The sequence below is a fragment of the Camelus ferus genome, chromosome 8, assembly GCF_009834535.1.
Source record: "Camelus ferus isolate YT-003-E chromosome 8, BCGSAC_Cfer_1.0, whole genome shotgun sequence".
Taxonomy (NCBI): Eukaryota; Metazoa; Chordata; class Mammalia; order Artiodactyla; family Camelidae; genus Camelus; species Camelus ferus.
The window spans coordinates 20122855-20149112 of NC_045703.1; the positions used below are offsets into that span (position 1 = coordinate 20122855).

At 34.4% G+C, this 26258-nt stretch overlaps 1 protein-coding gene across 2 annotated transcripts in view; it reads right to left on the reverse strand.

Moving 5' to 3' along the window:
* Nucleotides 1-4389: 4389 nt before the first annotated feature.
* IBTK (inhibitor of Bruton tyrosine kinase) overlaps nucleotides 4390-26258 on the reverse strand; it is an 81182-nt gene continuing 59313 nt past the window's right edge. For both annotated transcript variants that reach the window (XM_032484514.1, XM_032484513.1), the window contains exons 26-29: nucleotides 15749-15898; nucleotides 6906-6977; nucleotides 6376-6508; nucleotides 4390-5675 (exon numbers count right to left, since the gene is read on the reverse strand). In XM_032484514.1, coding sequence (XP_032340405.1) covers nucleotides 5544-5675; nucleotides 6376-6508; nucleotides 6906-6977; nucleotides 15749-15898 — 487 coding nt within the window. In that variant the 3' untranslated portion in view covers nucleotides 4390-5543. The remainder of the gene's footprint in view (nucleotides 5676-6375; nucleotides 6509-6905; nucleotides 6978-15748; nucleotides 15899-26258) is intronic.

A 26258-nucleotide genomic window follows, 5' to 3' on the forward strand; every position in this document is an offset into this window, starting at 1 on the left:
GAGTCTTTCTGTTTTGTAAAAAAAAGTTCATTTGTGTCATTTTTTTAAAGATTCCACATATAAGTGATATATGATATTTGTCTTTCTCTGACTTACTTCACTTAGTGTGATAATCTCTAGGTCCATCCATGTTACTGCAAATAGCATTATTTCCTTCTTTTTTATGGCTGAGTAGTCCATTGTATATATACAGCACAACTTCTTTATCCAGTCATCTGTGGGACATTTAGGTTGCTTCTTTGTCTTGGCTATTGGAAATGGTGTTGCTGTGAACATTGGGGTACATGTATCTTTTTGAATTAGTTTTCTCTGGGTATATGCCTAGGAGTGGGATTGCTAGATCATATGGTAACTCTATTTTTAGTGTTTTAAGGAACCTCCATACTGTTTTCCACAGTGGCTGCACAAAATTACATTCCCAGCAGAGGAGGAGGGTTCTCTTTTCTCTAAACCTTCTCCAGCATTTATCATTTGTGGACTTTTGAATGATGGCCATTCTGACTGGTATGAGGTGATATCTCAATGTAGTTTTGATTTGCATTTCTCTGATAATTGGCAATATTGAGCATCTTTTCATGTGCCTGATGGTCATCTGTATGTCTTCACTGGAGAAATGTCTGTTTAGGGTCTTTTGCCCATTTTTTTGCTTGGGTTGTTAGTCTTTTTGTTATTGAGTTGTATGAGCTGTTTCTATATTCTGGAACTTAGGCTCCTGTCAGTCCTGTCATTTGAAAATATTTTCTCCCATTCTGTAGGTTGTCTTTTTGTTTATGGTTTCCTTTGCTGTGCAAAAGCTTGTAAGTTTAGTTAGGTCCCATTTGTTTATTCTTGCTTTTATTCCTATTGCCTGGGTAGACTGCCCTAGGAGAATATTGCTAAGATTTGTCAGATAATGTTTTGCCTATGTTTTCTTCTAGGAGGCTTATCATGTCCTATCTTATATGTTTAAGTATTTAAGTGTATGGTGTGAGGGAGTGTTCTAACTTCATTAATTTACATGCAGCAATCTAGTTCTCCCAACACCATTTGCCAAAAAGACTGTCTTTTCTCCATCGTATAGTCTTTCCTCCTTTGTCGAAGATTAACTGACAGTAGGTGTCTGGGCTTATTTCTGGGCTCTTTATTCTGCTCCATTGATCCATATGTCTGTTTTTGTGCCAATACCATGCTGTTTTAATTACTGAAGCTTTGTAGTATTATCTGAAGCCTGAAAGGGTTATGCCTCCAGCTTCATTCTTTTTTTTCAGTGTTGCTTTGGCAGTTCTAGGTCTTCTGTGATTCTACATAAATTTTAGGATTATTCGTCCTAGTTCTGTGAAAAATGTCCTGGGTAATTTGATAGGGATCACATTAAATCTGTAGATTGCTTTGGTATGGTATAAAGCCATTATTAAATTGATTCCAAAGCTAGAGAAAGACAGCAAGAGGAAAGAAAACCACAGACCAGTATCATGAATTACAGAAGCAAAAAATCTTGCATGAAATATTAGCAGTCAAATCCAGCACCTCGTTCCAGGGTGCTATTAGTGGTCCACTTCTTACTAGTAAATTACTGAACTAAACATTTTTGTCTTGTGCACTTAATCTGTTTTGTGTTATGGTTCAAGATGTAAAAGATTTAAACACATAAGAAAGAAAAGAATGCCTAGTCTATGCCTTCAAAAATATAAATGATTTAGTAAAAGATAAAGGCTAACAGAAAAATGTAGCAGAGTATGACAAGTTCCCTAAAAGGAATAAAGTGTTAAGAGGAAATGGGAGCATAATTGATCCATGAATGCTACTGTCTTTATTTTATTTTTGAGGACATATGAGAAGAAAAAAGCCAAGAAAAACTTTATAAAGGAAATAGAACTGGGGTTGCCTTCATCATAAATGGGTACAATTTCAACAGGTGAGGAGAAAGAAACATTGAGGTAGAGATCTGCATGAGCAAAGCTTGAAGCCCATTTGGGAGAATCATCAGGTCAGATTTGGCTCAATCACTACATGTATAGATCCAAAAAAATTTTTTTTCGCTTGAAGGCGAAGCTGAGGAAGTATGAACTTACTTGAAGTATAGAGGGAGTAACTTAAATTTTCAGAGCGGGAGAGAGACAAGATGTATGCTTCGGGGGTATTAGCTTGAGATTAAGGAGTTTAACATCTTTAACCAAGGAGAGGGAGAATGGGGTAGCAGTTACAGAGCTCAGCAGTCAAGTGGTTCTCAACCACTTCCTCAGCCTTTCAGGAGCTGGAGAGATGGACACTATTTTCATAACAAGTTATTTGCGTTTTTCAATCTCAGTCATGTTTTCCGGACATATGTTATCACAACAGATTACATGCAGAAGCAGATGAGAATCTTAGGAGTTCTCTATTAAACCTGGCAGTAAAGATCTAAATCTAAAATACTGTTATGTATTTTTATATATGAAAATATAAAACAAGACCATTCTTATTTTGTAAAAGTTACATTTTCATTAAAAATGTCATTTATGTTAGTGTTGGTTTATGATTTTTAAGTGAATTGAATGTTTAAAGTTTATTCTAATTTGGAATACATTAATATGACTAGATATAATCAGTATAAACAAAAGCTCTTCAGGGCCCTCAATAATTTTAATCTGTATAAACGGGTCCTGACACTAAAAAGTTTGAGAGATTAAGGACATATAAGTATTACTATTACTCTAGTAATTATTTATACTACCTATTTATATTACTATAGTAATTACAGTAACTACTACTATAGTAATAATGATTAGAATGAAATGGAAAGAATTAAATAAAAGATATTATAGTGACAGAATTGACAGGAGTTGGACAGTAAATGTGGGGGCAAAGTGGGGAGGGACACAAAGAAGAATCCAAAAGTTCAGCCTGAACTCAGACTTGTGACAATGACAGATAAGAGAAATAAGAGATAAGGAATTGAGCTAAGAGAAAATAAAAAAGATCAGAGACTTTGAGGATGGCAAGAAAGCAGCCGACTAGGGACATCTAAGAAAATTAAGTATGTATACGGGGTCTAAGATAGACTTTGATGGTGATGTGTGCAGGAAAGACCGGTTGCTGTGGCATCTTACATGATTCCGCATCATCTCCTGCAAAAAAGATACATAAACATTACCGTGAATATCTTGGGTCACTTGTTCTCAGCTTCCTTGGTGGAAATTTGTTGTAGTTTATTCTGAAAACATCTTATACTGCCAATTCTGGGAGCTTCTGGGTTCCATTTATTTTTTTTACTAAGTGCTTTTTACTGTTTTCTTTGTCTTGGCTGAACTGCTATAGACAACTAGCAGTTTCTAAGAGGCAGTCTCCTGTAGTTGTAGGGGAACCAGACTGAAAAGACAGAAGACTTCATTCTCATTAATTACTTCCTCTTGAGTTCACTCACTTTCGTCAGTTTATAAACTAAAGAGAACATACAAGGTTAATCTATTAGACTTCTTCAGATTGAAAATTTTATGAATCAGATATCAACCCTCATAAACAAACCAAAAAATACATCCCAGCCTCCAAAGGAGTTATAACCAACCCAGATAATAATTAGCAGTATCTTTCTCAACTGACTGAATCTGATGTTGTTTCTCTATAAAGCAGAATTGTCTTAAATTTATTTTAAAAGCTACGTCTTTAGAATTTAACAGGAAGTTCTGAATCCTAGTATTTTGTTGGCAAATGTGACTTGACTTGAATGGTAGACTTCTCGATTTTGCAAATCTAAGCATATTTGCTCTGACATCTCTGCCCGCATGCCCACTTCCCCATCTAACCATCACCTTTCCAGGCTAAGGAGTTCTGTCATTGTTTTGGTCAATCTTGAAAACCTCTCTGTCCCACTGATCCCTTAAATTACCCATTTCTGGATTCTATTAAGTCTTGAAGTTATGGGATCAAAGATTAATTAATTATTGTAGGCCAGAATAATGTTAGGAAAAAACCCATCACTTTCCTGGGCTTTTTGGTCACAGTGTGTCAGGCTGCTATCTTCATGGGATCATTTATAAATTATAGTTTATAGTGGTGCTTACCTTTCATTTTACTAGAAAAAGAAAAAATTTTTTCAAAGGAAATTTTATATAATAGCCCAGTATGTAAAAGTCATTCAGTGCTCTGAATGAGGCTTGTAAAGACCTAAAGCCCACTCCCCCTCGCCACAGCAACATCAATAAAACAGTACAAAATTCACTGCTTCTCAATTTACTCAAACACACATAATATAAAAGTTTTCACACGTGCATTTTAGGAAAACTGCCCTTTTTTAAGCAGTTAAGGAATGGACAGAACCATCAACTTCAACAAATACTGGCTACAACATATGATATCAGGAGGAATCATTAGTAATTCCTCCTATAACAGATGTCAGCATAGCACAAGATAACACACACACACACCAGCAGCGAAATGGGTCAAAATGATTTTTTATTGCACATTTGCTTACAAGTTTGCTGCTCTTGGGTGGAGCTAAAGCTCAAGTGTTGAGTTAGTTTCAGCCGTATTTCCATTATCCTAATTATAGCAGTGATTTGCCTGTATGTTCTCCTAGGCTTATTATGTCCCAGAAACTACAACATTAACCTTCCCAATCTGTCCATGTACTAGGAGCACAGGCTTAACAATTAAAAAAAACAAAACTGAACCACTCAAAAACAACCCAAACAGCACACTGTAAAGAAAACAATGTCTATGTCTATTCATACAACCCAGGTTCAGGGAATTTCTGATTATGTAACATTGTAAAGGTATACACCAGTCTTCTTCCAGACTATTCAATTCTTGTATGTATAATTAAGCATTTATTTTAAAAAGTTTTAACACTTTGACAAAATGATTCTCTCACAATTTGGCTTTTATAAGGCCTCCTCTCCCCACAATAACTCCAAGTCTTATAGAAGAACTATCATCTTGGAATAGGCTGTTCAGAAAAGTGTTCTTATTTCCTTTCCACCATATTCCATAGTTTAATGCAAAATGGAGAATGTGCTGTTCAAACTGAAATATGGCATTCAAGCTTTAAACAGACTTAGAATTCTGTTCATAGCCTGATGAAAAGACTCAAATGGAGACATAACTACTATAGCAAACACACAATGCTGGCCATAATGCATCAGAAGTAATCGATGCTTCTACTGTAAGCTCATCAGTGTCCCATTAAAAAAAAGAAGAGCGACAACAGATATTTGGCAAAAATCTTCTAAATTATTTATCCCACATTCTCAAATGGAAAGTTATTTTTAACTGCATCACTCTTAAATTTTACACTGCAATCACTCATGTTTTCCTTTTAAGATTATTTAGAAGAAATAATTCTATTAAACTCAACCTAGTAAGTTTTTCCTCACACACTTTTACATAAAAAGTTACTAAGATCACAATTCTGAGGAATTTCTTTGTAATCATACAAACATTATATGCTTAAACTGCAGTAAAGAAATTAGATTCTTTCTTACTCTACCTAGAATGATCTGTTACCAAATTTGTAAGAACATTTTTTCCACAGCATTTCTTTGTAACAATCACAATTCATGAAAAATGTATCTCAACTCCATGGTGAACTAGCACCCATGCTTATTCCACATGGGCACCGCCAGTGGTCCCTGCGGTGTCCTCTCAACGACGACGAACTCATCAGGGTTGCCAAACGCCTCATAGAAAACCAGTAAATCCTGTATCGCGCGCTCCTCAATCTGGAAAGGCGGAAGGGGAAGGAAACTTCCTTTACTTTTTTTAATTATAAGCTAAGCAGGGTTGTGTTAGCTTTCCAGTTTCCTGCTGTGGAACTACCATTTTCTATGCATACGATACAGCGGAGTTAAACTAGACAGTCCCGCTAGCCCCTTGGTAAGGAAAAGGGCTGTGGCCTGAGCTAGAATAATCAGATACCCTACCTTCCTTTGAATTTTAATCTTGAGCAGAAGGAAAAAGAAACTGAAAATAGTTATTCAAATCCATTTATTCCAACAGCTCGTTGTGTGAGGTGCTTTCTATTACTGTACGAGTTTTCACTGTGAGTCTCACGTTTCTAAGCCTGGCTCTCTGCTTTTTCAGCTCAGCATCTCTCCAGTTAGCCCCTAAGTTCGCCTAAGTTGGTGTCTGTTGCCTACAACCTAAGAACTCTTACTGGTACAGAAGCTAGATGTACAGCTAGGTAATGCCAAGTTCTCTACTGATCACTTTTAAAAACTAGAACAGTCCAAAGCAACACCAGTGCAAAAAATATTTAGCATTATTTATTAGTTCTAAATTAATTATCCTGAATACTTTCAATTAATACTTGCTGAGTGCTTCAGTTTTTGTTTTACACTGTATTCACATTTTAATGTGACAAATATGTGCACCTATGCAAAGCAGTACAGTTCCTACCCTAAGTTTAGGCATGTTATTTACCTGAATCAAAGCCAAGGGTTTTTCCCGACTTCTGATAAGAGCTGCTTCCTGTTGTAGTTCTTCTTCTACAATAGATGCAAAAGTGACTGGAGCCACCACGGAAGGAGCAGTCAGTGAAGACGACAGCCAGGGGCTGAAAGGACAGTAATGATGAGTTTTCATTGACCTTCATAAATTTTTGCACACAGTATCTCCTCTGAAATACTCTTTAACAGTGTTACGTTTTTTTCTTGTGACCCACGACATAAGGGGACCTGGAAGCTTTTGCATTCCATTTATAGAACGACGTGGTGCGAAACAGAAACAAGGAGAACGATGTTTTATTTGATCACTGCTGTAAAGAGAACTTTGGAAACACCAAAAAGTGTAATGCAGTGAAGCAATATAACTAAACAAAGTTAACTCAAGCTAGACAGAGAAGAGTATTCAGCTCACTCTATTCAATATCATTCCCAATTTCTTAATATTCTCTCTCTGTGCTAAGCAGCAGTCTAGCTTTGGAGGTCCCAGAGCCAATCAATGAAACTTACTTGGGACTGTCTACAAGTGGCACATCCGAAATATGGTTGCCTTCTGGTCCTGGGGTACCATGAGTAGAGCATCTGCAAGACAAATAGCAAAACTGGAGATTAAAGCCCCTGGTAACATCAGTAAACCTGCTTATTAATAGAAATACAGAGGAGGAGTTGCCAAGGCCCTAACTCAGGAAACAAGTTAATATATGCAGTCAAACTTACCTTTAAAACTATAAGTGAACAAAAAAATCTGTAGGTAGCCTTAAAATCTTGTGTATAAAATACCATGGGGGAAGATCTTGCAAGAATGGTCCTTTTTTCCCTAATAATATTCATAAAGCCATTTACTGTAATCAACATATATTAGGAAATACAGCCAACTTTGTGAAGAATGTTTTACATTAGTACTATTTTATGAATAAAGTGACAAATTAGCACCGAGTTTCAAAATACAGAGAAACCAGGTAATTAGCAGCCAAATTTTGTGAGTGATTAATATATAAATTTGTAAGGGATTTAAATACAGTAAATATTTTGATACTCTCAGGATTATCAACAGGACCAAAATTCAAGACACAGTCTGTCTCCTAACTCACAAACTACATGAGAAAATAACATATAAAATGACATAATATACAACAGAAAAGAATTTTGGTCTTTTGAGAGGGCCTCATTGAGAAGATGATAAAAGGGCTATAGGATTGAGGGCGGGGGGCTGGTGGGGAGAGGTGGTAGGGGTAAGAAGCATTCCTGTAAGGAGAAGAATTAACAAAGGAACTATATGGATTGGCCTACTTGTGGAATTCTAGGCTTAGAAAGATACCTAGAAATTACTTAGATTAACCCAATGCCCTCTTTCAGCTATGAGGGAATTTAGGTCTTGCTAGGTTTAACAACGGAAAGTGAACAAACAGGACGTAAAATATTGACTTTTTGATTCACTTATGTGCATTTATTGAATATGTGCCAACACTATGGTACTGAATAACAGGCTGATTAAAACTCAGTCCCCTCCACTCAAAAAAATGGTAAGAGAGATTTAAAAAGGTACTTAGGCAATGATAAAACAACATGAGATTATATAATTGATATATTTATAAAAATATATATACAAAGTACTACTGATTCACAGGAGAAATTAACACCAGATGAAGGAGAGTATATGCTGCTAATTTCACTGAGGAAATGACATTAAAGCTGAGGACAGTGGCATGTGAGATAAGGTTTTGATTGTACAAATACACAGAACTGTTAAAGATTTTGATGGCTTAGGTAAAGGTAGGTTCTTCTCAATAAACGAAATGACTGGATTAACAGTACAAAATGCACTAAGAACTAAAATGTTGAGTCCTGATATGGGCAAACAAACTCACTAAGAGCATTTTTATACACATTATCTCATTTAATGTTTGCAATATTCTGTGAAGAAAACATGTATTGTTTCCATTATACTGATTAGGAAATTAATACTCAAAGAATATTAGAGAATTTGCCTGATTCACAACTTGGCTAAATGACAGAGACAGAACTCAAATCCAGGCCTTTTTACTTTTACAAAAGTACACTGTATTTTCCGTTATCACAAAGATACCTTTATTTCTACTATTCCTGGTGGTCTGGAATACAGTCCACTACAAGTGTGCTTCATTCTCTAAGGACTGGCTCAAGGATCCCCTTCTCTCTCCACCACAGCATTTTGACGACTATTCTAGAACCTCACACGTGGTGCTCTTGTTCTTTACATGTCTGTCTTAACTGCTAGATTAGTCTCTCAAGGCACAGAACTGTTTCTTTCATCTTTGTATATCAATGTCCAGCAGCCACCTGGAACATAGTTGTTTGTGAAAATAGTAACTAGAGAATAAATAAGTGAAGCAGAAAAGCCGAAGGATTTTAAGTATGGGACAGAATAAAAGCAGAGGGTTTTTTTGCTTGTTTGTTTAAGTTCTTTATTCTTTTGAATTACTGGTAACTTCTTTCTTCTAGATGCAGGTACTGAAATAAAAAATGAAATGAAAATAGGTATAGTTATTAGGTCAGGTATCCAGCAGGTTTCAAGTCATAAGACTTCATTAAACTAAGAACCTATGGCATCCAAAAAATAAGAGAAGTCTAAGAAGACTTGTGGCCAGAAGGAAAATGAGACCAAGGAGGTGAGCTAGAAAGCTGCTGGGATAAGCATGTGGTGAGATGATGAGAATCTAAACTAGAATGAGTGTAAAATAAATAATGGAACAGGATAACTACATTAGCCAGACTAAATGCAAATCCCCTTGGTTAAGTCCCTTGAAAGATCCGTAAGTCAGTCAAGGCTAGAGAGCAGAAACTCTAGGACAGGTATAACATAGCGTAGCAATGGCAGATCATGACTTAACTGGAGCTCAAAAATCGTCCTGGTGTCTAGGGATCAGCTAAGTGTTTCGACACTTTCAAAGAAAGGTAAAAATGATGGAGAACCAATTATTAATAAATAAGAAGCAGCAACTACAAACTCTTATCTTTGAAAATATGTCAACAGAACTGAATATAAGGACTAAAGTATCTTGTATAGGCCTGTTGAAGCAAAGTTAAGCAGTCACAGCTTATGTTATCTATGTAACATTTTATAATTTATAAAGTACTTTCATATAAATTATCTGATATATGCCTTGTAATAAACCTATATGATAGGTGTTACTGTTCTCATTTCAGAAAGGTTCACAGAGGGCTACTGTCAGCATTAAATTGAAACTGTTCGATAAGATTATAATGCTAGAATTCTTTCCCCTGATGATTTTCCAGTGGATAGTCTCATTAATTATAAATTTACTCAAACAACTTGAAATCTCTCAAAATCTCATCTTAGAATGAAGCAAAACTGTTAAATAAAACAAAACTATAATTAAATATAAAAAACACTGTAAGCTTTCAGATGATAAATATCAGCATTATTAGGCTTTAGGTATTTGCAACACAGAAATAGACATCTCAATAGATAATCTGTATGAAAGTTAGCTTTCTGAAAACAGAAACAACATAAAAGGGCTGGCTAAAATCTTTCAAAGAGTTTGTTCAAACTGAAGAACATTAATCTTGCCGAAGTCAGACTTTAAGAGAACAACTAAATTACTTTTTGCTCATACAGGTTACTACTTTTTAAAAATAATTTTGTATTTTATATAAGATTAGAGTTGATATAATGATTTTTGTCTCACAGGCAGTTTTTCCTACTAATTAGAAACACAAAATCTTATTTTCTGCCCGGAATTATATCGGGGGTACTTAAGTGAAAAGAAAATGAAAGAAAACACATTAGAATGAAAAAGAACACAGAAGTAACAATAAACAAACAGAAATGCCAAAAACCCTTCTTTTCACATCAGTAACAATGCCACTCTTGGGTTTCTCTAGTCTTGGGGGAAAAGAAAAAATCACATTTTCTACAATTAAAACAAGAATTTCCTGAGATGAGCCCTACATCGCTGCCACCCTGATTCCCTGAAGAACCATTAGCATTCCTGTCTTCTTGCTTTAATTTCCACTATTTCCTCTAATACTGCCCTTTCTCCTCTCTTCTTTTAAAAATCCCATCCTATATTCAAAAATGTGTACCAATGAAATCAGTATTTTTCTAATACTATTCGTATGACTATAAATATAATGATCAAATATTTGGGGTGGAATAGAAGTGTTTATGAACTAATAGAAGCCTTTCTTTCTCAACAAAGTTTTTCCCAACAACTCCAGTTGGTCATTTTTTCCTTCTCTGAACTACTCACACAACACTTAGTCATATATTGCTTCGTGACTTCATTAACACTGTCATATTTTACTGTAATTTTAATCCTGTTCTTTCAATTAACTTCCACATGTGCACATTTAAATTTACCAACTAGATTTCAAACACATTTAAGGCCAGGCCTGTGTATTATACTTTTATATGCACCCAAGAGATATCTCAAGTGTCCCATAATTTGATGACCTAATGAAACATAACAGATAAAGTGAAATATTTATTATTTCCTTTAAAAAGCTCTTATGATTACCTATTTTCTATGACAAAATTAAAAATGAAACTTAAGCTGTTTTTTCTCACTGATCAGATGACAGCACCCAGCTATTTAAAACATTAACTTCCACTTAATTACCAAACACCAAAACATACTATCAATACATGCCTTTAACTAAATTTCCAAAGAAAGCACACACAACTTTTTCTCAGTTAAGAGCGCTGATGTTACAGCACACTCTAGTGGTCAACTATGAAACCACAGATCCTTAATATTTTTAAAGTTCCATGATAAAAATATTTATCCAAGGAAAATAAAATTTTAATAATGTTAAATTAATGTTCATATCTTAAAATTTATACATTAAAGGCATTCAAAAGAACTCACTACATTAAAAAACAAATGTTACCTGAAACAGCTACAATTTTGTTTCATTGATTCATCCCCTCATTCGCCAAATGCTCACTGACCACCTACTACATGCTGGGGAAACATTTTCATCAGTGATGAGCAAAGAGATCAATCTTCCTTGCTTTCACTAAACAGACAGCTAAATATACAGACATTAAAATACTTGTAGTAGAAAACATTAAAGAATCACACTAGTAATAAGTTTATAGTAGCCCCCTTCCTTATCCACAGGGAATACATTCTAAATCCCCTGGTGGATGCCTGAAGCTGAACTCCACGCATAGTATGTTTTTACCCATATATACATATCTGTGATAAAGTTTAATTTATAAATTAGGTACAGTAAGAGTTATAATTGTTTTATTTTATTACAGTTATTATAACAATATACTGTAATAAAAGTTATGTGAATGTGGTCTCTTTCAAAATATCTTGTACAAATGTAATGCCTTTCCCATCATAACCAGGCACTTACGCACTGTGGCTGTAACTTCTGCAGTTTGAGGTACGATAGCAAAACTAGCATGAATTTCTCTTTTCTTCACAATTTCACGGATAGAAGATTCAGTCTTACCATAGATCTTGGCAACCTCAGCATACAATTTGTTTTCTCACCTTACTAGGCTGAGAACTTCCCATTTTTTCACTTAAAGGAAGCACTTTATGGCTTCTCTTTGGCACATCTGAACTGCCAACATCACTCCTCTTATGCTTTGGAGCAATTTTTTAAGTAAAGTAAAGGTTACCTGAACACAAGCACTGTGCATCCCAACAATAGATCTGATCACTGAGATGGCCACTAAGTGACTAAAAGACAGGATACGCCGGACCAACGGGTGATTCACGTCCCAGGAAAGATGAAGCAGGAAGGTGAGAGATTTTGATACACTACTCAAAACAGCACACAATGTAAAACTTACATGGAAAATTCCAGAAATAAGTTTTAACATTTTTAGACTACAGCTGACAGCAGGTAACTAAAACCACAGAAAGGGAAACCACAGCTAAGGGGGTACTACTGTAACTGTGATAAATGTGATGAGTGGGAAGTGCTGTGAAGACATAACAAGAAGCTGACCCAGTAAGAGAAGTCAGACACCTCCAAAGAGTAATAAGACTAAACAGAGATTGGAAGTCAGGCTCAACTAGTCAAAAGGTAGGTAGATGGGAAGAAGTAAATGGCATTTGAGAAACTAAGGGAAGGCCAAGTTAGCTAAAATACAGAGATAATGTTAAAAGATAAAGAAGTTGGAAGGCAACAGACTATGTGGGCCTTGAAGGCATATGAGAATTCTAACTCTTCTCATATGCGGTAAGATCTGCATTTTAAAAAGGACACATTAGTTCAATGTACTGTCGAAAAGTAAGAAAGGCCATGGCAAGACAAGTTAGGAGGCTTTTTCAGCTGACACAAGTGAAGGATCACAGTAGTCTGAAAGAGGATGGTGGCAGTGGAGATAAAATATATATATGGATTTGAGAAATACTTGAGAGAGAAAACAGGTATGTCCTGCTGATAGACTGGGTATTGCTGAGGGATATGGACATGTCAAAAACTTGCAAATGACATTTATCAAGGAAGAAAAATCAAGAAGCAGCTAGTTTTATGTTTTTCTGTATTTTTGTTTGATATCGGTATTATGAGAAGCCTACAAGGAAATCGTTAAGTTGGGTTTTGGACATAAAGTTTAAGATGTTTCTGAACGTCTGAACAGGATGGAGATATCAAGGCAGATGGAGAACTAAGTCTGAAGCTCAGATGACAGATGTAGGCAGGCAATTTAACTTGGAGTCTTTAGTGTATAGCTAATAACCGAACAAAGAAGCTCATGAAATAGCATACAAAGAACATAAGGTGAAATGAGAAGATGACCTATAAGTGAACTTCAAGTATGATGAGTCATATAAAAAGTCCGTGGTGTTGGCAATAATGGAGGTCACTGCTCAACTTAGCCTGAACTGTTCCAGCTTAGCAATGGGACTGGAGGCCAGAATGGATTAAGAAGTGAGTGGGCACTGACAGCTCTTTTGAGAAATATGGCTGTGAATGGAGCAGGGAATTGGTAATAATAGGACAATTGCTAGAAAAAAGCATGGGTGTTGCATGAGGGATTAATTATTCCATCCATTCCACATGAGAGAGACCTTAGCATATTCACAACCAGATGGGAAGAGTCTACTTAAAGGGAAAAGGCTGAACATCCACAAGAAAAGAGAGGGTAATTGATAGTTTAAGGCTTCTGAAGTGGAAAGGGGTTAAGAAATAAGTGCAGGTATAAAGCCTATCCTTAGATGGGAAGGATCACTTCCACTGCAGAACAAGAAAGGAGGGAAAGATGAATACAAATCCAGGCAGACTTGTATCCCTCACATTAGAAAAATAGAAAAGTTACATGTCTTCCTATTTAAAAGCATGGTCTATAGGACATTACTCATCATATAACTTACAAAACTAATGGTATTCTTGTTGGCTTTTTTTTTCTTCTATCAAAAATGACCATTACTCTCAATTTTTTAAAATACTATAATAGCTCATAGAAGATGACAAATTACCAATTTTTAAAACATTTTTTCTAATTAAAAATTTGTCTTAATAGAAAACCTTCATGATACATATACATGACTACTTTAGAACATTTTATAATTATAATTATGTATGTAATAGACACATCTACAAAATATGTAAGTGTGTATATGGACAAGTGGTACGCAAATGTAGTCTGGACATAGAAGGCCAGGAGGAGCTCATTTTTTTTTTTAGTCATTTATAACAACTTATTTCAATCAGGATTTTCTTAATTCTAGACAATTAAAATGAGAAGTAAATTGAATGTTGAGGCTGATAAACTTCCTCTTTGTCATGACTTGTACACATTTAACTAATCATTTCTGTAAGGCTGTTCTTCTCCTTTGGACTGTAAGGTCTCTATGAGCAGGGGCTATGCTAATTTTGCTCCCCAGTAACTCTTGTACCTACTGTAATGTCTGATCCAGAACAGCTAATAAGTATTTGTCAACTTTAAGGCTACAAATGTCTTACATTGCACCCAGTTTGTATTTATGAGCCCATCAAAACAGCCTCAACATTCTCACTTTATCTGTTTAGGGTTCCATGTAAGATTTTTACTTTAAAATAGCATTCCACTGCTAAAGTATCTGAAAAGTTAGACCAGATGACTTCTCCAGGTCCTTTCTGATCTCTGATTTTCTATACTGTAAGTAAACGGCTCAAGAACTTTGGTTGCAAATGTACACAGTTGTACTAAGAAAGCCATCAACAATAAAACTATGCTTAAATAGTTCATCTAAAGCCAGTAGTTTCCAGTGCTGTTCCAAGACTGACAGTCCCTCAGGAGTGGCTTGAAACAGGTAAGGTGAGGTTAAACTAGTATGCTGCCTGGATCGCTCTCCTCACTTCAGTCCGAGAAGTTTGTATTACCCGTCTGATATATCAGAATTGGATTTAAGATTGTATTTTTAAAAAAGCCTTAAGGGGAAAAAAGTTTGACAAACAGTGAAAAAATGTTTGTCATTATGAAAAACAAAACCATTAATCTGGTCACAATGGACATTTTAATTACATTTTTTGTCTAAAATATTCTAGGGAGTGTATTAATATCTTTGAGAGATGTCATACTAGTAGAAATAAAAAATTCCATTTAGTCAGCCAACTTGAAACAGTTTTTTCTTCCAACATTGGCCTACCTAACATTAAGAATGTTCACTTTTGAACAATGATTAAGAGAACTTACATACCAGGGTGGAAAAGCTAGTTATAGCAAAATATCAAAACTATATTTAATTTTCATGTTTCGTGTAGGCATTTAAAATATGAAACATCTTTTTAAAATACAATGGACTTTAAAAACCAGTATCAAATATAGCTAGAGAAAAAGCTGGAAACCCCCAAAGGTCCACCAACAGATGCAAATAAACAGATGGTTTTATATCTACACAATGAAATATCACTCAGGAAAAAAAGAACTACTGATACACATAACAACTTGGATGAATCTCAAAATGCGTGCTAAGTAAAAGACAGATTAAAAAGAAAGTACATGCTGAATGATTCCACTGATCTAAAAACTATAGAGTATATAAGCTAGTTTACACTGACGGGAGCAGGTTAATAGCTGAAGGGGAGTAGGATGGGGAACGAAAGACCACAAAGGGGCATGAGGAAACTTCTGAGGATAAGGGTTCTATTCACTGACTTGAATGGTTGGTGATGATGGCTTCACGACAGTATACATATGCCAAAACTTCAATTTGTATATTTTTAATACATACAGCTTACTGTAAGCCAATTATACCAAAATAAATCTTCAAAAAAGTAAACATGGTTAATTTTGAATTTAAAAGAATGTATAAAAATCTGCCTCATAAATTTTTAAAGATTATTTCAGAACGTAAAACCACCATAGAACATTTTAAGGAGGAAAATGTTTATTTTATTACCTTACAACTTTTGGAGCCTGGGAATTTTCAATTCCTTTAAAACACACTTTTTTGACATGATCTCCTGAACTATGGCCAGTAACAGATTTTTTTTCTTCTACTATGAAATCCCGGAATGACTTGGATGAAACTGAATGTGGAGAAGATGCCCTGTAAAAGACAAAAGAGATCATGTAAAAACATTTATGTTTTAAAAAGGTTGTTGCTGGAAGAGACAAGGGGACAATGGATGTATATCATTTAACCATCAATATAATTACAGTTTCCAATGTAAGACTGGATTCTTGCTGTCAACTGTAAACTAATTAAAACAATGTGATAAGAAAAAACAATCAATGGATACCAACACTGGCGATAACCCAGATGTTGAAATTAGCAATGTCTTTAAAAACAGCTGGTGTAATTATGCCTCAGGTAACAACAAAAAATATGCTCAGAATAAATTAAAGAATACATAAGCTCAGCAGAGGAAAGAAACTATGAAAAGAACAGAACAAATTCAAAAACTTCAATATTCAAAAACAAAATTGACCGGATGGATGTAACAACGAATTGGAAGAGTCTAAACTTGAAGGTAAATCAACAGAAATTTTTGAATCTGAAGAACAGAAGGAAAAGATTGAAAAAAAATTTAAGTGTGCCATGGTGAACTATGGGATAATATTAAAAGATCTATCATAAGTCTAATTTGGGGCCCAGAAGGAGAGGAGAGAAGTATGGCAGATAGAAGTATTTAAAGAAACAATGGTCAATAAAACATTCTCCAAATTTGGTGAAATAAATGTAGAGATACAAAAATTGTAGCCAACCACAAAGAAGATAAACACAAAGCAAGCTACACTTAGGCACATAGTGGGAAACATGCTGAAAACCAGAGATTAAAATTCTTGAAAACAGTTGCAGAAATACAGCACAGTATGAAAGCACCTACTTTATTATTAGAAACAATGAAGGCCAAAAGAGGAACAGCATCCTTAATGTGATGGAAGTGGGGAAAAAAACTGGTCAATCCAGAATTCTATATCCGTATGAGTGAGCATGGACAAGGATCCTCTCCAAATCAAGCTCTCAAAAAACCACAGCCCTGGATGAAGCTTGACTGCAGCAATGTGGGAGACCTCGAGCCAGATGCACCCACCTAAACATTAACCAAGCTAAGCCATACTGGATTCCTGACCCAAAGGAACTGGGAGATAATAAACACTGGTTATTTTAAGCCACTGTTTAGGGATAACTTGTTATAAAGCAATAAATAACTAATACAAGATAACACATGAGTTAAGAGGATGATAAAGAAATATTATTATAAATAACTAGGCAAATAAATTTGACAATTTACATGAAATGGATATATCCTGAAAAAAACAATTCAAAGATAAAAAAGCTATATACACCTATATCAAATTTTTAAAAATTGAATTATTTGTCAAACATGTATCTGACAAAGGACTTATACCCAGACTCTAAAAAGAAATCCTAGAACTCAAAAATTAAAAAACAAAAAGACAAACAGGACAATTTCAAAAAGCATGCAGGAAGGATCAGAATAGACAGTGCACAGAGGAAGACATGTTAGTCAAACACATGAGAAAGTATTCATTACCCATCAAGGAAACAAACTGAAACCACTATACACCCACCAGAATGGGTAACACTGACAATTCCAAATATTGGCAAGGATGTGAAACAACCAATAATCTAATACACTGTTGGTGGAGGATAAAATGATACAAATGATGTGGGAAAAGACCTGGTAGTTTTTAAAACAATAAACATAAACTTTCTATAAAATCCAGCAATTCTTCTCCCTAGTATTTACGAAAGAGAAGTTACAATGTATGTCTGCAAAAAAGGACTAAACAGGAAGCAGCTTTACTCATAAGAGGCCCAAACTGGAAAGAGTCCAGGTGTCCATCAACAGGAACAAACATAAATTGTGGTATATTCATACCTTGCATACTACTGAGTAATGAAAAGGAATAAACTATTGGTATATACAATCCAGATAAATCTGAAAACTTGCTGAGTGAAAGAAGCCAAACAGAAAAAAGTACATTATGTTTCACTGTAATTACATTAAAGTTCTACAACAGGCAAAACTCATCTATAGTCAAAAAAGAAAAACCACAAGAGTAGTTGACACTGGGGTGAGAGTGAGGCAAGGAGTAAAGAAAACTTTTTGAAGAAAATTTTCTGAGTTAATGGTAATGCTCAACAATTTATTAAAAAGGTTAGTAAACAATGACCAAGTGGGGTTTATGCGAGGTTGTTCTAATACTTGAAAAATCCATCCATTTCATCAGATTAACAGGACAGAGAAAAATCCTATGGAAAAGTTCCATGATCAAGTCAATGGATGCATCAAAAAGCTGAAATTTAGGAATACATTTTAACAAATCATGGATTCACATGCTATATACTAAACTGATATAGTGAAACTGTAAAATACTGCTGCGAGAAATTAAAGAGGATCTAAAAGATTCTATGTTTATTCTTGGGAGACTCAGTGACTCAAAGATAACCTGTCAATCCTCTTCAATTCATGTACAGATTCAAAGCAACACCCAACAAATCCCAGTAGACATTCTTCTTTTTGACAAGCCAAATCTAAGATTTATATAAACATGGTCAAAACTAAGAATAGAAAAAACCTGATCATTTTATTCCTAGTTATATACCCAACAGAGATGCAAATATGTTCAACAAAGACAGGAACTAGAATATCCACAGCAGCACTAACCCTAATAGTGGAAAAAAAAAAAAAAGCTACTCAAATGCCAGCAAGAACTGAATGAGTAAAATAAATTATATATATTTACACAATGGAATATTAGCACTAATTAAAATATGAATGAATTTATAAATATAATGCTGAGCAAAAGAAGCTACAAACAATAGTGATTCTATAGATAAAAAAGGAGAAATTACTCTATGGAAATAGAAGTAAGTATAGTGAATTGCAGGGGAGGGGACCTCTGATATGCTAGCAATGTTACTTCTTGATTTGAGAGCTGGCTGCACAAGATAGATACATTCGGTTTGTAAACATACAACAACCTGCACACTTATGATAACTGCACTTCTAAATGGATTATGTTTCAATAAAGTAATTCAAAATTTATATCTAATTTTACATGGATAACACAGAGGAAACAAAAATTAAGTTGATCTATGAAAAAAAATTAAGTTCATCTTAAATAATCAAAACACACAAAATTAATCACACCCATCAGAGTTGTAATACTTTGAGAATCAGTTAAGAGTGGAATGCACTTTAGAATATCCACTAAAAAACACGTAAAGAAATTAAAAATCACCTATACAGATTAATTTAGTTTCCAAAAGATTTCATGCTAAGATTTTTACAGTATCAGAATCTTAAATCAATGTTTTACTTTCCCATAAAAAATGTAAAAAGGATGTGCAGGATAGTAGTTAGGGTTAGGCACACTGGCTCTGCTGCTGACTGTGTGGGTTCAAATCCTGGCTCTGCCATGTACTAGCTTTGACCTTGGGAAGATACTTAATCTCTGAGTTTCAGTTTCTTCATCAATAACATAGAGATACTAACACAGCCTCCTTTGTTATCAAGGTTACGAACATCAAATATTAATTTATGGTAAAATATTTAAACAAAACCTGACACATAGAAATCCTATGTAAGTCTGTTACTATCCACAACTTTCAAAGCATTTAACAAAATTACCCTATTTTGATATAAGAGAAAGATAAAACAATGAGAACACAAAAGTTCTGACATGAATACAATTAGTTAGCAGGCTTAGTATTTCCTTCCTAAAGACTGACTTAGAAAAATTAATTCAAAAAAACCTTTAATTATTTTGTACACTAGACCACATGGTACCCTTAACATCATTTTCAGAACCCTTAATAATAAAATTATGAATAACAATGTAAACAGTTTCCTAGTCTACTAATTTTCTTCCATTTTATTTACTCAGAAAACAAAGTGAACACAAATGCTAACCAGTTAATTTCCCAAAAAGTTAAATTCATAAAAAACCATAAAATCCACACCCAGATTAAATTTATAAACTATTTGGGGTAACTTATAGAAAATTAGCAAGGACTTCTAAAATCCTGTATGTTGTTTGAATCTGTACCTGACCTAACCACCAAAACACTTTTATATGCATTGTCTCATTTAATCGTCACAATAACAATCCTTAACGGTAAGTACTTTAACCACCACCTAAGCTTAAGAGTACAGCCAAAGTTGAGGGATCGCGATGAACTTAAGATCACCAGAGATAAGGCAGAACTGGGATCCAAACCCAGTTCTTAATGATCACAAAACTCATGCTTTGCCATTTAGTCTACCATTGGCTTCAGTAAGAAATCAAAACAGTACTCCTTATAAAGTGCCAAAGATGACACAGATGGGAGGAAAATGATGACTCACGCTTTAATTTTATCAGCATATGAGCTAAACATCTACTCATAACAAAATCATCTAATGTTTACCAAATTTCTATCTGCTCTATAATCGAATCAATACGAATTACTTCACATAAGATTTTTCTTAAAAAAAGATCATCAAAAACTTAATACATGTTAAAGAAAACAGTTAATCATGTGAACATACTACCAATTAAGTTACAATTTAAGTCTATGATAATTGTTAATATTTGTACATTTGTGATTATACAACGTTGAAGATGCTGAGCTAATGTGTTCTCTTTATTAACTCAGTTCACTCTACATAATACCCCTGTGAAACAGGCACTGTGCTTAGCCCTATTTATGAACAAGAAGACAGAGAAATAACTGATCTAAGTTCACACCGCTACCAGGTAAACAGATCTACAATTCAAAGGTCAGCAAGGCTCACCCCAGAACCCAGGCTTAATCACTATTACTCTACTGCTGTGTCCACATTTAAAAATCCTTCACCAATGTAAAATCTTAAATCATATGAGAGAAATTTTCTTTATAGATTTGCCTCAAAAACATGACCCACTAAGATAACTCATTTTAAATATATTTCTTCAAAAGGAACTTACCTGTCTTTGACTTTAATCATAAAATTTCCCCCACAACATATGCAGAACATTAAAAAATTAAATACATATACAAAGAACTACTCCCCATGTCCACATCAACTCCTCCCCAAAACACATAAACTCGAAGGTTTCTATTGGCAAACAAGGTAACTATGGTGTGTACACTACAGTGTATCATTAGTCATTTGGGAACACTGTGGGCAAATAAATATTCTTGCCAGAAAATCCACTGAACGTCTTTTGTAAATGATTCATGTCTCTAAATACAGAGATTTCACAATGAGTCTGTATAAAAACCACAAATTGTCAGATTCATCCTAATCTGGCAGTAATTTGGCAGCTCCTAAATGTGGTAAATAATATACACCCTAAAAATATATTTCTTTAATAGCGACTTACAGCATCTCCTTAAGAATAAAGGTAACAGTGCTTATAAAATATCTTAAACTCAACATATTCCTTAATCATGCATAGCAGTTACCTACAAAATGTCTTACGAAGATTTCTTTAAATGAGTTCTCTTATTCTTTCCACTGATCATGCCATAATTTGAAACAGTGTCTGATTTCCCACGATTTTACTTTCCTAACTCATAGGCTATGGCTATTTTCCATTTTAGCAGCCAGAGAAACGAAGAAGCATTTGTAGCCACATAAAAATTAATCAAGATTTTGCTCCTCAACTACAGAAGCCCTGAAATTTTTGCTTTAATGAATGAAATTCCTAGCTCTAAAAGGTTTTGAAATTGAATAAATAATTGAAATTAGTTTATAATTTATGGGTTAGCTCTAAATGGAATTTGGGAAAATTTACATTCACATCAAGCCAGGCCACAAAGACTGTGCATTTTTCCACTCAAGATGACTTGTGAGAAATGTATTATTTCTCCAAGTAAAACACTTGATAATGAAAAGTGACCAACTCCCATATACACTTGGTGTTTTTGTATTAGATTTAAAATTCAACTGGTTAAAACTTCATTCTAATGCAGAAATCAGTTTATCTTTAATGTTTAACACTGCCACACCTAACTGCATACAGCAGGAGTCCAGCTGCATACTGGGAGTCATACAGACTAGATTAATGAATGTGTGGACAAACTAAGAAAATTCCTTACCAGAAGCAGAATCAGAGGGCTAATTTGTGATTTGCTAACGAATTGCATGTTAACCTTAGTATTAAGATCAACAAAGTATAAAAACATCTTCTAAAAAATAAATAAAATTACATTAGATAACTCATCAGGATGAAGATGTATCTTTGAAAAGTATTTAAAAAAACAAAGATAAATCACTACAATAATGAATACATTTTATAAACACAATCTGTAAATCAGATTAAAATGCTAATTTCAGATTAATTTTCTACTTTTTTCAAAGCAGAGCAAAGTTTAAATTCTACCAATTTTCTTTAGGCCAACATTTACAAGAGATATTCTCAGGAAAACAAATCTATTACTTTGTTTCTTCAAGCATATACCACATGTGTTTATATTCTATGTGTATCTGATTAAAAATAAACTGATATACTAAAGTTGTAGCCTTCTAAGGATTCAAGAAAGAAAATAATGACTATTTTCAATTATACTAAATATACATCAAAATTCAGGAATACCAAACACCAACCATTTTACATAAATATGTTCTTAAAATTTCTAGCAAATGTTTTCTGATCCCTGACATTAACTTATGATAAAATTTCCATAACTAAATTATATGCATATATTATATACATATATGCTTATATCTTACATGTTGACATATATACTAATATACACATATTGATATATACATGTAAGATATTGTACTGTTAGCCCATTATTTACTGCTTTCACTTATACTCAAGAAGTACATAAATGCAAAAGAATTTAGCAGATATGAACTTTAAAAGATCCTTCAGTTACCAAAAGGTCTTAAGAAGTCATAAAAGGGGTATAAACTATTAATTTTATGACAATTCTAGATACCCCTCACTTGGACAAAAATTCAGAATACAATTATTCATAATTGGTCACTTAGATAAATTTCTTTGGTCCCCTAAAATACCTAAGACCCATTACTCATTTGTTTGTATTTAAGTTTTCCAACTGCATTTTCATAAAATAAACCTATAATAAACATCACTTATGTTTCATAGTCATCAAATTACTTTTCAAAGAAATATACCGATTACATTTTTGGCCAAATTTTATGGCATTTTTCTTCCCACATTCCTAGAATTCTCCTTAATATGCCACAGTAGATTCCTTTTCGAAATTTAGACAGCCTTTTCAACAAGGGAGTCTGAGCTCGTGTTGCTAATAACCACTGGGGAAAGTTTCTTCCTAAATCGGTAAGTCAAAGTCTGAAGTTTCAGATAAACGATTACTTTAATCCTTTCCTCTGAAATCCCATATAAAGTGAACAGGAAAGTAGTCAGTAAGGCATAAACCCACAAAGGCCAAAGAATAAGGCATTAAGACAATGGCAGACTAAAAGTAATACACTAGCGGAGGATGGAAAAGAGCCAGAATGATCACTAATGTAGTGGAAATAAAGGAAAACTAATGGTTAACAAGTGGGGTGTGAAGCTTGGAACCCTGAAAAGGCTCATACATTGGAGACATCTCATGTATCAAATCCAGAAGTAGCCATGAATATGAAAACATGAATACTGGTTCAAAGATTACTTGTATAGGCGCTAAGAATGTCAGATGTCCTCCCTATCCCCACATGGTCAGATGACTGCACCTCCTTCACCTTGGTAGAAGAAAAATTTGATTGAAAATCATTAGTAACAGAGGCAGGTAGGATTGAACTGTTGTGTTTAAAATCTACACACTAAACAGCGAAGTATATGAAAATCTAAACCATACAGTGAGAATCTCAGCCTCAGCCCTAACTGCTTTGTCCTGATCAGCTTTCAAATTCTGGCAACTAAATATAAAAATGAAAAGGCTCCTCTTTAGAGAAACCTGAGACCAAGGAGAAAAGACACCGAGATAGTGCAGTATGGGGTCCTCTAAAGATACTGACAGGTCATCCTACAGTCACACTGAGTGGTCAACCTCTTCCACACAGGCACAGAGAGCTTCCAATCAGAACGTAAAACAACCAACCAAATAAAACAAAACATAGTTCAAATGAGCTAAAACATATAAAAAAGAGTGAATAAACATGAATGTAAGTCAATGATTATTTTTAACTTTTATAAATGGAATCATACAGTTTTCCCTGATCGGCTTCTTTTGCTCAATATTACATTGATGAGATTCATCCACAGTTGTATTTAGTCATAATTCATTTTTCATCATTGTGTAGTATTCTACTATATAAGTAAACTGTAATTTATCCACTTACTGCCACAAACATGTAGGTTGTTTCCAGTTTTGATATTTTTACAAATGATGACATAAACATTCTGATACATGTTGCCTGGTGCACATGTGCCTATATTTCTGCTTTGTATCCACTAGAGAGTGAAAAAGTTTACAGAGTACAGGTATCTTTAACAGCTGAATGTTGAACAGGATACTATTAAAAGAGCATTATCAGCAAACAAGAAAAAGAGCTCTTGGCAATTAAACATTTTAATAGTTAAAGTAAAACATTGTTCAGTAGAAGGGTTACAAGATAAAGTCTGGGAAATGTTCCAGAAAGTAGAATAGGAAGATGATTATGTGGACAATAGAAGAGCAAAAGTAAGAAAAATGAAAGAAGTCCAAGGAGAGCAATTTCCAACTCACATGATTTCTAGAGAAAACGGGAGGAAAGTATCACACGTACAAGACATTCCCAGGACTTTTTAAAGACGTGCTTTTCCCACTCAAAAGAGCCCATCAAGTACCCAGCATAATGTATCAAAAAAGAATCCACATCACTATGAAATTTCAGAACACTAGGGATAAAGACCCTTTAAGCATCCAGAAAAAAAGGAGAGGGGAAGGAGGGAGGAAACTGGTAACATATTAAGTGTTAGGAACTGGGATGGCATCAGACTTCCCAATAGCAATGAGAAAGAAAAAGGAACCTACAAATGATTTCCAACTCAGAATTCTATTCCAATCTAACTATCAGTCAAGAATGGAGAGAATAAAAATATCTTCATAGATATAAGAGCCCCAAAAATGTATGTCCCATGTATGTCCTTTATCAGAAAACTACTGGAGCTGTGCTCCATCAAAACAGAGAGTAAACTAACTAATAGAAAAACATAGTATCTAGGAAACAGGATCAAACACTGGAAGGAAGCAAAGGAAATTTCCAGGATGGCAATTCAGGGAAGTCTCAAGATGACACATTCCAGCAGGCCTGGGAAAGACCTAGTTCAGACCAGAGAACTCAGAACAGAGTTCTAAGGAAGATGCTTCCAAGAAATAAATAAAAGCAACAGATAACCTGCATACTGCAGAGAGCTATGTTTTAGAGAGTAGTGATGGGTAAGTACACAGCCAATAGGGAAAGCTGAGAGAATTACTTATTCCAGGAAAAAAAAGAAAAATATTTTTTAAAAAATGGAAATACAGTGATACTCACAATATGACTGCGGTGAATCTCAATTAACGTCACAAAATAGAAGGCTTAGGGCAGAGGACTACTGTCTTTCACTACAAGCCTTGAAGTATTACCATACTTTTAAATTTTTTAAATTATGCATTTTAATTTAATTTAAAACATTTTTTATTAGAGCTGGAAGAAACTCCTATATATGAAATAGATTCTGAACCAAGAGTATTTGTCCATTAGTTGGATTTCCTAATTTGAGTGATCACTGTTTTGTTCCTTCTTTTGTTCACTGATTTTTTTGTTTTTAAGGAAGCTGGTTGATGGCCTGGCTAAAACTGTATTTACTAAGCCCAAAGCTTCCTCATGTGCTTAGTTAATTCTCTGAAACTGCAATATATTTAGTATCTTGAGAGCTAATGAAGAACTTTTTCGTGTGTGTTTTCACTTTTGTTCAGGGAGAACACAAGTCAGTGTTCTAACAGCTACCCTTTAACCACTACAGAGGCAATGCTCCCGTCAGTTCTGTAAATCGCCTCACCCCCAGAAACTAGAACTGTGCCTTGCATGTAGAAGGTACACATCAAACACCAATGAATTAAAACATTTTACTCAACCCATTCTCTCAAGCTTTACTCTCTTTTCTTTTACTTGGGTTTTCTGACTTCTTGTTTTATTTTTTTCTGTGATCATGTTTTAGATCTACTAGTGGTTCTGACTGACATTAATTTATCCCTATTGGTGGCACTCAAAATAAAATGAGTTGCTACTCCCTTCAAAATAATTTATATTAAATTTGGGAAAAATATTCCCTCTTACAAATATAAAAAGGTACCATTAGAAGCAATGAAGCCCAAACCAAGGTTCGTCTCCAATACTCTCTTCAATGCTTGTGAGAGAACAGAACTCTACTGATCTTTCTTGCCTTTCATACTATCCATGTATTTTTCCTGTAAAATTGGTTTCCAATTAACGTATTAGTTACAAAGAAAAGGGAGGGTGGGA